The sequence below is a fragment of the Varroa jacobsoni genome, unplaced genomic scaffold (genome assembly GCF_002532875.2).
Source record: "Varroa jacobsoni isolate VJ856 unplaced genomic scaffold, vjacob_1.0 scaffold_86, whole genome shotgun sequence".
NCBI classification, from domain to species: Eukaryota; Metazoa; Arthropoda; class Arachnida; order Mesostigmata; family Varroidae; genus Varroa; species Varroa jacobsoni.
The window spans coordinates 20,423-34,447 of record NW_019212988.1 but is presented as its reverse complement, the minus strand read 5'-3'; the positions used below and the strand labels follow the sequence as shown (position 1 = coordinate 34,447).

At 39.8% G+C, this 14,025-nt stretch overlaps 1 protein-coding gene and 1 long non-coding RNA gene across 5 annotated transcripts; one reads left to right on the top strand and one right to left on the bottom strand.

Annotated features, from left to right (window-relative positions):
- Positions 1-376: 376 nt before the first annotated feature.
- On the top strand, positions 377-12,780 carry LOC111263813 (uncharacterized). 3 transcript variants are annotated; one of them, XM_086969821.1, is made up of 4 exons: positions 377-615; positions 3,277-3,440; positions 4,831-5,022; positions 5,293-5,950. In XM_086969821.1, the coding sequence occupies exons 1-3, from the start codon at positions 585-587 to the stop codon at positions 4,996-4,998; spliced, it is 363 nt and encodes a 120-aa protein (XP_086825947.1). In that variant the 5' UTR covers positions 377-584; the 3' UTR covers positions 4,999-5,022; positions 5,293-5,950. The 3 variants fall into 3 exon arrangements, with proteins under 3 accessions (XP_086825947.1, XP_086825949.1, XP_022694948.1); XM_086969823.1 differs by lacking the exons at positions 4,831-5,022; positions 5,293-5,950 and adding an exon at positions 11,578-12,780; XM_022839213.2 differs by having other exon boundaries at positions 4,831-5,950.
- LOC111263826 (uncharacterized) lies at positions 1,230-6,194 on the bottom strand. Of its 2 annotated transcripts, none has more exons than XR_002682487.2 (3): positions 5,960-6,194; positions 2,544-2,904; positions 1,230-1,561 (listed from the first exon to the last, which is right to left on the bottom strand). It is a non-coding gene; the product is annotated as an uncharacterized LOC111263826 (long non-coding RNA). The 2 variants fall into 2 exon arrangements; XR_002682488.2 differs by having other exon boundaries at positions 2,544-2,711.
- Positions 12,781-14,025: the final 1,245 nt, after the last annotated feature.

Here is a 14,025-nt window from a genome sequence, read left to right as displayed (position 1 = left end):
TATGTGTAATATCGTGTGTGGATAAACAAATAGAGATATGGCCACTGTTCGAGACTCGACAACTGCGTTCGGTTAGTGGGTAGGTGTATTGGTGGGGTAAACTTTGCCAGCAGCGTTCATGCCCATGTGACAGGGGTCCATCGTTGGGCAAAGCGGCAGTACCACGCCTATAGCATTTCTGCTGCTTCATTTACCGCTACTTTTAACGATATGGCGGCCACATCCGATGAATGGGTCCCACTAGACCACTTTTTTTTGTTTACCAACCGGCATTTCTCATGCAACTCCTCTTTCTCCTGAGTTATATTATTTTTTTCTGCTTTCTAGTCAAGTCGACGTAGTTGTGCTGCGCAGTGTCTAATGATGGATCGTTCGGCGTTCCAAATCAGAACAGTATTATCCCTTCTTCATGTTTAAGTCTCATTGTCGGCGTTTACAGTTATCTGTGGGCAATTGAAAAAAGTGCAGACTGCATTTCACCGTATCGAACCTTTTAAATTGTCTTAATTTCTTTTTGAGCTTTATTTGCGAATCATCTTGCCTATATCTGTATCTAACTAAATGCCGTCGGAGACGAACGCCGTATGACTCCACCTACTGGAAAGCGGAAGAAAAGTGAGTAGTCGTAGCCTGCAATTTGGAAATTGTTAACTTAAAAAAATTAGATCATCAATGTACAAGGTTTCATTTACATGTTACTGATTTTAATACTTGCTGTGAGCTTTTGTGGATTATCGATATGAAAAAGGTAGATAAAACATTATATTAACTGCTGTTGAAAGCTTTACGAGTTCTACTTGAGATCTGATGAAGAACATATAAACGTCAGGAGCAGGCGCTACTTTGAGTATATACTATCATTTAAAAATCCATATAAAATATAATTAAGGCAACAGGTGTAATCGTTATGTTATTAAATCCATGAAGGCGCCTGTTATTGGGTTCTCCTGGTTATATTCATTCAGTCTTGCCTGCCTTTTTGTACGTATGAAACTTTGCATTAGGATATTCAACTAATTTGGGTATCTCACTCGTTTTACTCATATTGATTTAATTGCTTAATCTAAACATACAATATCGACGTGATTAGCTATGAATATGTCTGTGGTACCAATGCGTTTAAAATGGGTAGAAAATCTCTATAATGGCTGTCTCCCATAGCCTACTACATTTCTTTTCTGATACCGAATGGTACCGATGGTACCGAATTCGGTCGAAAAAAACGAGACTTTCGTCCTCATTGCAACTGTTTATTACCAGGACGGGACGGTCTGTTAGTTCTTCTTCCAGAGAAGTAGAGGCGGAAGAGCTATTTCTACGTTCGTCGTACCTTTCGAGGGTTGTTACCAGTCCTAGTTCAGAAGCAGCAAGGCACTTCATGAATGACAAGTTCTTACTTCCCCTAACCGAGTACAATTTCCTTTTGCTGGCACAACAAATATTCATTCCGCCGAAGGTTGTTATTCCCCTTTTACTTCTTCATTGTACAGAAATTATCAGATTTGGTATGATTCTACTGCAGAAGGAGCGTGAACAGTTTAAAATCCATGCCTTGAATTAACTGAAAATGAGATAAAGATTCTTTAGTATTGTCCTCTATGCTATGATCGTATACGATTCTAGTTCATCCTATCATACTAATGGAAACTGATATATGTAGCATTTTAAAACGAATTCAGAGCGCCTTATAGCGTACGATCTACGTTTTTCTTTTTCTGCTGTCCAGTTGTTCGAGGTTCAGCAAAGCGATTCAGATCGCATAAACTAATAGGTATATATAGGTCCAGCATCATTACTGGCGTTTTCTTTCGTAGCAACTGGTAACAGTGTAGTTGTGTTTCTGCTTACAAAGGCCCAAGAAACGGAGGGTGCTATTTCCCACGGGCGTTACTTCTTCGTATTGTTCTCTATTTGCTTTGATAGGAATTGTAGCAACTGCTTTTAGCAGTTTTAGCAGAGTAGGGACATTTCTCCTTCAGCCTGACTAAGTTTGCCCCGTTTATGTATTTCTGCATGATACTATACGAAGCGGCTTTTGATGGCTGCGGAACTCCGGTTCCGTCTTTCGCTAAACACCAGACGACGTCAACCAGATAAACCCTATCGGTGCGGGTCAATGATCTGCCCTAGTCAGCGGTAATTGTTGTTGGCAGCCTTTATAAGGAAATAAAAAAGGGGAAATTCTATTTCATACCATAATCTCGAAAATGGGCAGTATACTTGGAGTCATAGAGGTACAATGTCACCATCTCGTCGTTTCAAGGTAAAACGACCGAGGACAGCCGCACCCCCGCAGGTGCACGGACCTTATAAAGTTGACTCGAGGATCTACATTACTTAGAAGGTCAATTACTATTAATATTAGTGGGGAAAAACTTATCATAGCGTCGTTGCTAATAGGTGAGAAAGTGCCAAGGCTATGAAGAGACCTCGAGAGAATATGGAGAGCCCTTAAAGGTTTATAGGCATACCTCGCAAGTGCAATATGAACCACTTGACAGGGAGCATTTACTACCTCAAGAGAAGTATTATGCAACACATACCTCCTTGAATTTGACGCTACTCGGCATCCTTCTCGATCGACATTCCTTTGTGTGGTAGCTCCTTAAAAGATGTGGTAGAAGGATCACAGCAGAAAAAAGGCATTACAATAAGCTTGACTCTAAAGAATGCGGTCTGCTTTGCTTCCATTCGATTTGACTTAGTTTCTCCTGCAAGCCATGAAGGTATCTAAGTCGTGCATCGATCTCTGCTAAACGCGCCCACTTCGACTAGCCATGTGTTAGAGTAGGGATTAACAAAGGAGGACCTCATTCAAACATAAACCGATTGCCACGGGTATCTCGACGAAGATCGATGTATAAATTAAAATTTAGAGCACGTTCTTTTTCAAATGGACGTGGCCTGTTAGAAATCGAGAGAACCTTAAAAGTTAGCTTCATTATTCAAAGTAAGGATATTAAACTTCAGCCGGCAATAGCGGTTGCTGTTTCAAGAGACTGCAACGCAGCTCGATTAGAAAAGAGAGTTCTCTATAAGCTATAACAGCGCCTGCACTAATCTTAATCTTGAACAATACTAACAGGCTTCTATAAGTTTCAACCAGAGTGAAGATAGTTTATTAAGCTAAATGCAACACTGCTACACTTTTTCGACAGTTTCTCAACACTTGGTCTAACTCTTTCCTCCTGCACTAAGTCATATAGCGAGCAAGCGTCTCTCGGATTTCACGCTGTCAAAACCACGAATAGACAACGTAATTCCTCGTCTTCACAGGGTTTCGATGGGATCCATGCAAGGTGGCCTATCAGCAGCAGCGTCACTTTTTTGTCCGTCCACTAAGGCACATGGCACCGTATGAACGGACCAGTAGGATCGTGTTCAGCAAAAAGCTTGTTCAAAGCTCATATCCTCATTGCAAAAGCCGCAGATACCCGGAGGTAAGACATATGTTTTTTAGGCTTTTTAGGACATTCTCGAACACTTTGGTTTTCTGTTAGCGGGAGCAGCTTTGAAGAGCTTCGGATGAGATTACTATCTGGAATATGCTGTTAGCGATTTTCCTAGACGCTAACAAAGCCGAGGGCAAAGGTTAGCATATATTTCGTAGTCCCTATAGAGGAGCCACTAACAACGACAATTACGTACCAGCTAAGTCGCTGAAACGGAAGTTTTGTTGACCCAAAGCCAATTATATATGATTTTTCGCTTGCGAATGAAATTTTCAAAGAAAAATCATAGTTCATAATCCGCACGAACGTTGTCGTCAAAACTCATTCATGTAAAAAAGACGAGCCCCATGTCAACTATCTTCTAGCTCGATGACATTAAATCCTAAATCATTCTGGAACTTCTGACACTATAATTGTTATCTGACCGACGACGGAACTGCTGCCTTTTTTTTGTTACCATTTATTATTGCCACAATTTCAATTTAAATGGTTGAATGGTTTAAATGGAAAATTAAGAGCAATATCCCTCGTTACAAACCATTACTTTATTGTTTCTCTGAAACCATATATAATTCAAAGAAGATAAAATAACTATAAAAGTTAATATTGCAGTAACTGTAAGTTGGGTTTGTAAAACATTTGGCATTCAAAATGCAAATAACTAAACATGTCGACTTGTCATTTCAATAGTTTATAAGCTACTCGAGTCAAATGATTTTATCGTGTTATGAAAGTCTTTTTTTTTTTTGACTGTTTGGTATATTATTTCACACGGTGTACAGGGCCTAAGTGAAACCTTGATTCCTCATTTGGGGGTGTAATAAAACAAAAAGCAATAGAGACATTAAAGCCTTCGCTGCTGTTCGACACAACGCCATAGCGCAAAAGTAATCAGTTAGGTGCCGCATTAACAGGGAGCCTTTGTTAAGGCAATCTACTATAGCTTTTGCTATTTAGCTGCTCGCCTAAAAGGTGTCCAGAGTGGCAAAAAGGAATATCTGCATTAGGCTATAATTAGCAGTGCCAGCTCTATCTAGAAGAGTTGCGGGATCCATCAGTTAATTGACGGACAAATTCATGTGGATCACCCATTATCCTCCGCTGTATGAAAGCTACGTGGAACACCCGTGTCAATGTACAATAGTTCTAAGATTGCACACTTTCATGCAATTCAATCTAAATGCCAACTCCAGATAAATGCACTTTTTAAAACCCTTCAAATACTGGCCACAAGTAAAGTGATATGAATTATTTCAGATTTGCTGCGATCACACTCAAACAAATCTGCCGTCGGACCTTATTTTTGGTCCAAAAGCCAAAAAAAGATGTTCCAATTAATTTTGAACATCTTGTGTATGTACTTTCAACTTCTCCCTAGATAGCTTTCAGATTAATCGTCGCTTCCCTCTCTACGTCTTCATTTACGAGCTCAGTAAGCCAACAACAGTCTAGCAGTCGAAAAACGTCGGAGGATACACTAAACAGTGTCTCATTGAAAGTTCGCTTGCCACCCTTGTGGAACGACTTGCAGCAATTCAACTGCTAAGACAATGGCTAGGATCAAGCATGGGTATGATATTAGATTTTCTCAAAATAGAAAAAGAATCGATTGAAGATTCCGATGTCTACTTGGAAGAGTCTCGTCTTTGGCTTCTTTCATTGTACGGCTCTCTGTGTATGGAAAAAGGGAATCAATACGTTGAAAACGTTTACGGGTAGGATTAAAGGCAGGCTGGTTGAAATGCTTTCGCCAGACAAACAGCGCACCTGCTATTGCCAAAAATCAATGTCTGTCAAAAAATACAGTCCTAAATCTTGCTCGCCTTGTGCTAATGATTAGGCTACTGATACGAAGGACAGGTGACGACTACCAGCTCGCAGCGCGCAATGATGGCGACAGTCTTGTACATTGAATCTGGGCGATGATGATTTAACAATAAATATTGGTACCCTATACTGCATCTACGTATTATTCTTTAAATTAGTTCTAATACAGAAGAACACGTAATAGCTATTAGAAGTATAAACTGTGGCTTTTCGAAGATTCGATTCTGATCCATCTGTTCAGTTCAAGATAACAAACAAATTGTGTTCAAAGCGGCTTCGTATCCGCATTTTAGCGACTTATCACTTTACGTTTAGGTAGAAAAAGTTTTGCTTGATGGAAATAGACTTATATCTAAAAAAAGTGGAGACAACTCATAGAAATTAGCACTTTTCACTGCGATCAGTCTCGGATTAGACCCGTCAATAGCCATTCTAATAACCAACATTTTGCCCCAATTTGAAGCAGTATACCATTGTTCTGCATATAATCCTAGCAAAAAAAATCAATTAGTGGTACAAATACATACAGACATAGTTAGTCTAAATAGTTATACCTATATGGTTTCATGCTTTGTTATACACAGTACATCCTCGTAGGGGAGTTTGTACTTTGTGCTGTCCTGAAAAAGTCTATAAGAAATAAAAAGTCTTCGTTTAACGAGTGCCAGATAAATACATACGAAGTCTCTTTCCTTTCGTCTTTGGAGCATCGGATCACACATTTCAAACCGTCAATCAAGGGAGAAAAATATGGCCTGATCAGCTTGACGGTTAGTTCCTAGCTGTACTGCCATGCCCAAGAGCTAAACGATTCTGTGCACACAATTTCTACGGATACGCCTCAATGTGTCCACGCCCACCTGTTTGCCACGATTTCAGCCATCGTTTTCTTTTGTAGTTGACACTGTTCTATTGTGAAATATGCAAAAAAAAATATAGGCACGCTCCCAGTACACTGCTTATTCTAGGTATTAAGTTGTAGGGCCGTATCGATCAAAGAGCTTTCGCCAGATTTTCTACGCAAGGATAATTCATCTAATCAGTACAATCCGTCGTTTCTCGTTTGCATACGTTGGGTACCCAGAGGAGAAGAGAGCTGAAATTATTGAAAAAATATAATATAACTTTGAGGCCGTACAGGCTAGCATGGGGTAATACACTAACCTATATATTTAGAAAATTGGAGGCGCGAGACTCTTTGCGAAGCCCTGCAGAAGTATTTCAAAACGGCACGATAGAGTAACTCTCGTGGGACAGGAGCACCTTTCTAATACAGTGGGCTAGTGCCCACAAAGTATGCCATACATAATCGCTGGAAGAGGTATAGAATAATTAGAGATTTTATGGCTTTACGACATCTGCGGTAATACTTAGGCCAATGCATGGTTTTCATGTTTGATTGTGATACAAGGCGCTTTGAAGAACAATTGCTAAAAGTTTAGTATTATGAAAGTCATAGTGAATAATATTAATGAATAAAACAATACACAGCAGAACAGAATGTAAGTTGGCGAAGGAACTTATTTTGTGGACAGGCGAATCTTGTTGTCCTTAAAGGGATCATCATCCACCTTTTGTAGAACATCAACAGACAGGAACTATTTGTAGGTGGGCAAATGTTCGCCATTTACATTTCGTCTATCATCGTCTATTTGTTACGACGAGAAGAGAACCGTTTGGCTCAGCCTTCGATTATGGCTACCTGTAAATAGGCCAAGCTAACTCCAGGAGATCTGAAGAGTCTGATAAAGGCAAATGTTGTCCTAAACAGGGCTACGTACAGCGTGAACTAGCTATAACCATGTCTAAATCGGATTAGTTACCCAGAAAAGTTCAGTGCTTTCTTTCGTGACTCTGGGTACACAGTTGATGTGTGCGACGGAGTGTTTATTTGTAGATTAAACTAACTTTATCAGTAATAAGTTTTAGCATATATTACTAGTAATTCCCTTTGATTAGTCAGCTAAGCACAGAGCAAACATCTCCAAAGCTCTTTACGTGAATATCATTAAGGACAAACCAATCGACAAGGGCTTCACAGCATTCAATTAGGATTCAGTGGAAACGTCACTTTACGAATTAATGTCTTTTTGATTCTACGTGGAAGCCTGATAAATTTGTTTTATTGTCACACGGAAATTTAGCATATATCTAGATATTCTACACACGATAGCTAGCAACGTCTTTCTGGATACAACCCATTTAACTCCGCGTCCAGGAATAGGAAATTGCATTTGGCAGGATAAGACATTTCGGTCCGACACGACGGTACTAATTTCGTAGCGGTCTACGTAACGGACCGGTTCCATCGGTAATCGAAGTTGGTGTGAAGACACGCCCTCTGTGTAACATTCGAATACGTACGAAATCGTATTGTGGAACCTATGAGACCTTAGAAGAGAAGCTTCCATTGCTAGCACGACGCAATCAACACGTCATGCTTTCTTAGCAACATACTGCTTATGGCAAACTAAAAAAGCTTTGCTTAATTAATTGTCTGTAAAAGTACCACATCCTGTTAATAGCTATGGTCGCCTTAACGATCTGTTGCCTTTGGCAATTTCACGGAAGGCCATTGACCTGCTGTTTATTTTTGTTGCTTAGATACGCTTTTTTTTGCTAAAATGATGGAGCTCATATTTGATCCAGACTTCGTGAGTCATTCAACCGCAATTTCAGATCGAATTCAGTTCTTATAGCAATAAAACTTAAGCAACCATCGATATAATACTAATATCTTAGTTGCATAGGGATATATATATATTTTCGATCAGAAAATATTATTCAGTGCATATCATCCAAATTATAACTATATCTGCAACAAAACTAATAAGAAGACTTTTATAAACATTTTTTAATAACTGCTACCTGTTCTTCTGCCATCAAGTCCGCTGTTTCGATCATAATGCGTTGTTCTGTTGTAGACAAGACCACCGTTCCTCCGGCGCTAGGAATAGCGGACGAACGTGTACCTGCTAAGACAGACAGTCCGATAAAGTCTATCTTAATTTCGAAACGGTGCCCTATGTGTAAAGCACGTAGTTTTATAGAATCAATCTTTACGTGATGACAAATATTATCTTGCTTAATAATTAGCTGCCAAAGCATTGATCTTTTCGTTTAGTTACAGTGGAATAGCTTAATGAGATCATTATATGTAATTCGGATATTTGTCAGATGGGTTCATAGGTCTTGCATTCAATAGAACATGCAAACACGGAAAGTCTTCTTGACAGATGGTAGTAACGTTTCGGTTAGTATGCAGATGCTTTCTATATACTGGAACGGCATATCGGGCCGAAGAATTAGTTCCACTCTTCACTTGAAAAAATCGAAACGCAGCTATAGTTACTGTTTATTTCATCTAAAAGTGACCGAAAAATTTTAAATATATATATATTTCTTTAGTTTAGGCTAATGCAAAAGCGTCAGCTAGATCCACTCAGTCGAGCCACTCACTTTTATTTCACTATATATCTTCAAGTGTACTCAAGGGAAAATGTCGTAACATCGTTCACTGCGAACTTTCTGAACTACGCTAAGGAAGCGCTTCATTTTAATCTATGTAACGAAACTTCGGCCTTCATTTTATACCACCCACGGTCGATGACTCTGCGGCCGCAAAGATACAATTGGCTATTAGCACGAAGAACATGTAAAGCAAATCAGTTAACCTAATTAATGTCCTTGTGTCAGGTGCTTTAATAGATTCAGGCGCGTCAGCCGGTCACACCATCACAAAAATGAAAATTAGCAAGCATTTTAATAGCGGGACACATAATAGGACTTTTATGAAAAATAATTTAGGTCTTGTTTACCAGACGCTTTAAACAAGCCGCATGCTTTCATAGGGTAGTTTAACCTGCCCGATTCTTAACCCTACAGGACCAACGCGAATACTTTTCCTGACTCACGGTATGACTGGCACATTGACTCTTCGCGTACGCTTAAAGACTAGGCTAACATCTAAGGATTAATGAAAATGTCCCCTAATTTTACCCGTTACTCGTTTTCGTAAGCGGCCACAAAGCGATGACCGCCATTCTTCCATGATTTTGCCATGTATAACGTATTAATTTCCCGAGTCGTATCACGTGTTGTCTACATTTTTTCCTTGTGGTCGTTCAACTGCTACACCGAATAGAAAAGGTTCGGAAAATTGCCAAAACAAAGCTTTTGCTTCCCATTTGCTGAATGCCGCCAATATTTTTTGAAACACCTTTATATACGTAGTGGAAACTGGGACGTTTCTTGTCACGACTACACCAAGAAGTAAATGACAGAGCATTAGCAAAATAAGCTATGGTTTTGTTTTCATCATTCCGCTATGAAGCTAGCTCTAGGCGCATGTATAGCATACGCTTCAAGCAGCTGTTTGAACTGGAAACGACATGTTACGATAACCCGTACAGCTGCGCTTTATCGTAGTCTCGTGCTTAGTACACATCCCATCTTTTTTTCTGCTGTATGATCTTTCTTTTCGACCTCCTCGTCAACAAAAACGACTTCGCACGGATGACGATGATTATGGGCATCTGTGAAGGCGCGCACTCTCGTAAAAAAAAGCCACTTCAAACTGCAGTGGCAACGGAACTAAGCTGACACTTTGGGGCGGCTTTATCTGGAAATATCCAGCTAAGCAATCAGCTCTGCCCTCGAATGTTACTATGACAAGCAGCAGAAAATGACAGCAGCGGTAATGGTCGTAAACTTCAGTTCGGTCACCTTGTCGAAAGATTGCTACAGGTTTGCAAGCTTGGTACTGCCGTCATAGATCGCAACTACTTCCCGCGGGGACGCCCCTCAGTATCACTATAAACCATGCATCTCTTCATATAAAGCATTATTTTTGACCTTCCGACGAAGAACTTGCTGCTTAGAAACTAGTACTTCTTTTCGTTCATCCTAAAATATGGGGCAATAACTGTGACTACCAAAAGACACCAAATAATTAATTAACGGGCAAAGCTTTGACAGCTGCAAACAGGGGTAATATGTCAGAGGCGGTAGGGAGCGAAGTTCTAGCTAATCGCAGAAAAGTTAAACAGTTTTTTGCGATTCAGTTGTGTCACGTAAGATGGAGACGAGTCAACTGTAATCCGCAAGTTCTCAACGCGTTTAAGAAGCTGCAGTTACTGGGACCATTTAACTATCTTATATTTCATACCTTACAGCTAGTCCCAAATGCAGACAGGCCTTTAAACAGAACCGTTCCTGTGTGAACGAAAATATAAAAAAATTAGCTGTTTGAGATTAACATTTCACGTAAGTCCAAAACATACGTCCTCTACGATGTTCGCTACGAAAAGCGTCCCTTTTTCATACCCGAGCTGCATACTCTGCCTGAGATGTGCAGTGGCATTTTAAATTAAGAGTATAAACCTAATATATATTTTTACATACCAAGCCGCCGAACTTCTAATGAGCAACTTATGTCTATTTTAAAAAGCTTCTACCTGCCGATACTCCTTTAAGCTGAAAGTGAGAAAAGTATTTGCTTTGTACAGGTCAGATTTTTGTACATACAATCGGGTCTAGCAAACGCGTCCCTTTTAATCGATCCGACAAAGGAATGACCACACAAACAAATCCTCGGACTCAAGCGAATTATTTCCAACTTAATGTAAAGTATCTCTTGTCATGTCTTTCATCCTCCTGAGAAATCAAACGATTCTAGGAGTTTTCTTTGCTGTTTTCGTCGCCAGTCCTAGCTGAAAGTTGGTGACGCCATTGCATCTGAACGTAATATACATGCGGTTACTCTGTGTTTATCAAAAGGCTTTAGTATTAATTGGCATAGTCGCGTTTCGAAGAATTGATTCCATAAATTAGCGGGACGGGTATTGTCTGTTATGCTGAAGAGCGAGCCCGAAAATTGTTCTGGTTGGTTCCTCGACTCAGGTAGGATACCATGAATAACTCGTTTGACTTTGTTCAGTATCTACGTACCTGGAACTGGACAAGTGTCATAAGTCACCTAGTTAAAAAAACAAAACTAACTTGTAAACAGTCTACATGAAGAGATAAGTTTTAGACGTAATTTTATCTCCTCGACCTGAGGCCACGTCAGGGAGCAGTAGAATCAACCAGTGGTTGTAGAAAAAATATTAAAAGCAATATTTAGATACACTAGCGTCGAATGTAAAATTCGGAACGTATATTTAGTTTGAGTAGCATTAGGGATAGGAAAAAAAAGAACAATCATCGTTTGAATAAACTCTTTGGGGCACTGTAATGGTAAAATCAAGGTCTGAACACTATTAGCATGTCGTGGCTAACACCTACATTTCTCTTTCAGGTGAGCTCGAATGAGACCGATAATTGTGTTAGTTATTCGACAGGAACAAGGTAGACGTGAGACCTTCCCTGAACCTAATGACCCGCTTGTTTTCGAAATCGATCACCGTAAGTGGGTTCGATGCTGCCGGTTTACGTTGAGTGTGTAAAATCGTTTTCTTATAGGGAAATGCCATCTAGTAAACCAGCCGCTAATACATATGCATTGTCATCACTATTCGGCTGCCTATTATAGAGATGCAAAAAGCAAAGAGTAATAACCGCCCAAGCGACCCGGTAAGACTAAACCCCAAGAATTGACAAGACGAATCGCGTACAAACTATTGTACTATATGGCTCGGGCTGGAGAAAGCTGGCACGTCATTCTGTCCCCACTCCCAAATGCAACGGCGGAAAATTAGACAACATAAGTAGCACCAGTGGCAGCAAGCAACATCAGTCCCGTAATAGCACAGTGATACATACATTGAATCCATTATAAAACTGGCACAGGAACCTATATCATAAGTCGGGTTTATGCTTCAACGTGAACGACAGCCTGCATATTGAGATATACAATCATCTAAGTTAGAGCCATCACTTTATATATCTTGTTGTATAGGGCAGCGATTGGTGTCACTTCAGTAAGCTGTATTCATTTCCCCTTTCGGTTTGGAATAAACAAACGTTACTAAAATTTTTAGGGGGTGACCGTATCATTATAAATATTAAAATAGAATAAAAACTGTGTCCTACCCTTCCTGTATCCTCCGTAGGTCTGGCTAGAAGTCGACCGTTCTAAGCTATATGGCCTTATGATCACTATTTAATGGTAGCCGTGTCCTTTTACCTTAAAGGTAGACGCGCTGATGCGAATTTTCTGAAGCCAATTTTCAGATGGTTACTTTTAACGTTTTCGCTATCGACGTCACTATATTACAATGTAACTGAAAAGCATGGTCTGACTACAAAAAAAAAGTACCTTGTTACCTCTTGTTTCCTGAATCATTGCGACACTTTCAGAGACTATTGATTTCACGGCCATATTACCTTTGGGCTGCTGGAAAATGAGGTACTAACAAATTTTGGCGTCTTGCAGAAACCGGCATGTGCTGTTGATCAGCGCAGTAGCATACATGTAAATGAAAGTTGTGTCTGCATAGGGATGCATATACCTATACTTATGAGTTAGCGTTTAGGTTAGGCTAAACTTGAATTGTGTGTAAACGGGCTTATAGCTGTAAATAATTAATTATTTTTCTATCCAAAAAGCCATTCGAGCAGACTGGAATACATTTTTACAGAAGAAATACAGGAAATCGTTTAAAGTAATAACAGAAGATTCCGAAAAGGACATCCCGTTTACTATATGACATATGAATATTGACAAAAATATTTTTTTCGTCTGCATATGTATTTTTTATGTGCAACAATGATTACATTTGACTCTGGGGTCCTTGCATTCATTTATAAACCTATTGTTTATAAATTTATATGTTTACGGTAATACGGGTGCATCGTGAAATAGTTTTGTATCCACTGATAATGGCTAGATGCGCTTTTTTGTGGACAGCTGGATCTATGTGTGGAAGTTTGCATAATAAATAACGTGACCGATATTTTCATCTACGATAAAACTAAGTCCTGAAGCGTAAGGTGGCCTCTTTTCAATTCTCTGAAGGCATCTACTTATATTTCGAATACAGCGCCAACATAAGACATGGATAAGCCAAAGGAGCACGCAATGAATAGCCTGTCAAGGCCGAAGAACGTGACACGTTCAAAGCAGGGTGGGTAGAAAAATACATTTATGAAATATAAGCTAAATGCATAGATTCCGGTACTCTCATAGTCTCATACGCGTATCGGCTATTGATGAGGCTGTTGGATAGAACGCTGTGTATATAGAATTACCCAAAGATAGCCATTGAAGACAAAAGTACGAATATAAAAGTATTTGTTTCTTTCTGATGATGTAACAATCGTAATGATGCAGTGCTAGTGTGTATTATACAATAGATGTTCAAAAATTTAGACGAGTACCGTTCCATACATACACGGATATGCTAGAATACGGGTATATACCTAACTGTAAAATGAAGGTATGCCAACGCTACCTCATTCTCGAATACTTTGAGACGTCCTTGATGCTGTAACGTCTTTACGAAACTGACAGGGGCGCCTGCTCTTAACCGAGTTTGTATCAATTGGTGTCCAAGTATCTCAGAGTTAGCGACAAAGCCATAAATTCTCTTTACGCTTAAAGAACCAAGTCGCACGGCAAGCCAGCTTCTGCTTAATGAGCAACAGAGGAGATCAAAGCCTTGTTTGTTGGCGGCCACATCGGATTTGATGGCCTGCAAGCACCGTTGTATGCCGTGTTGTAGTAGATAAGTGGCGCCAGGTGGAACTAATACACAACGATCTCATCATTCCCATTGGCACCGATAACTAGAACGCTGGTTAGATT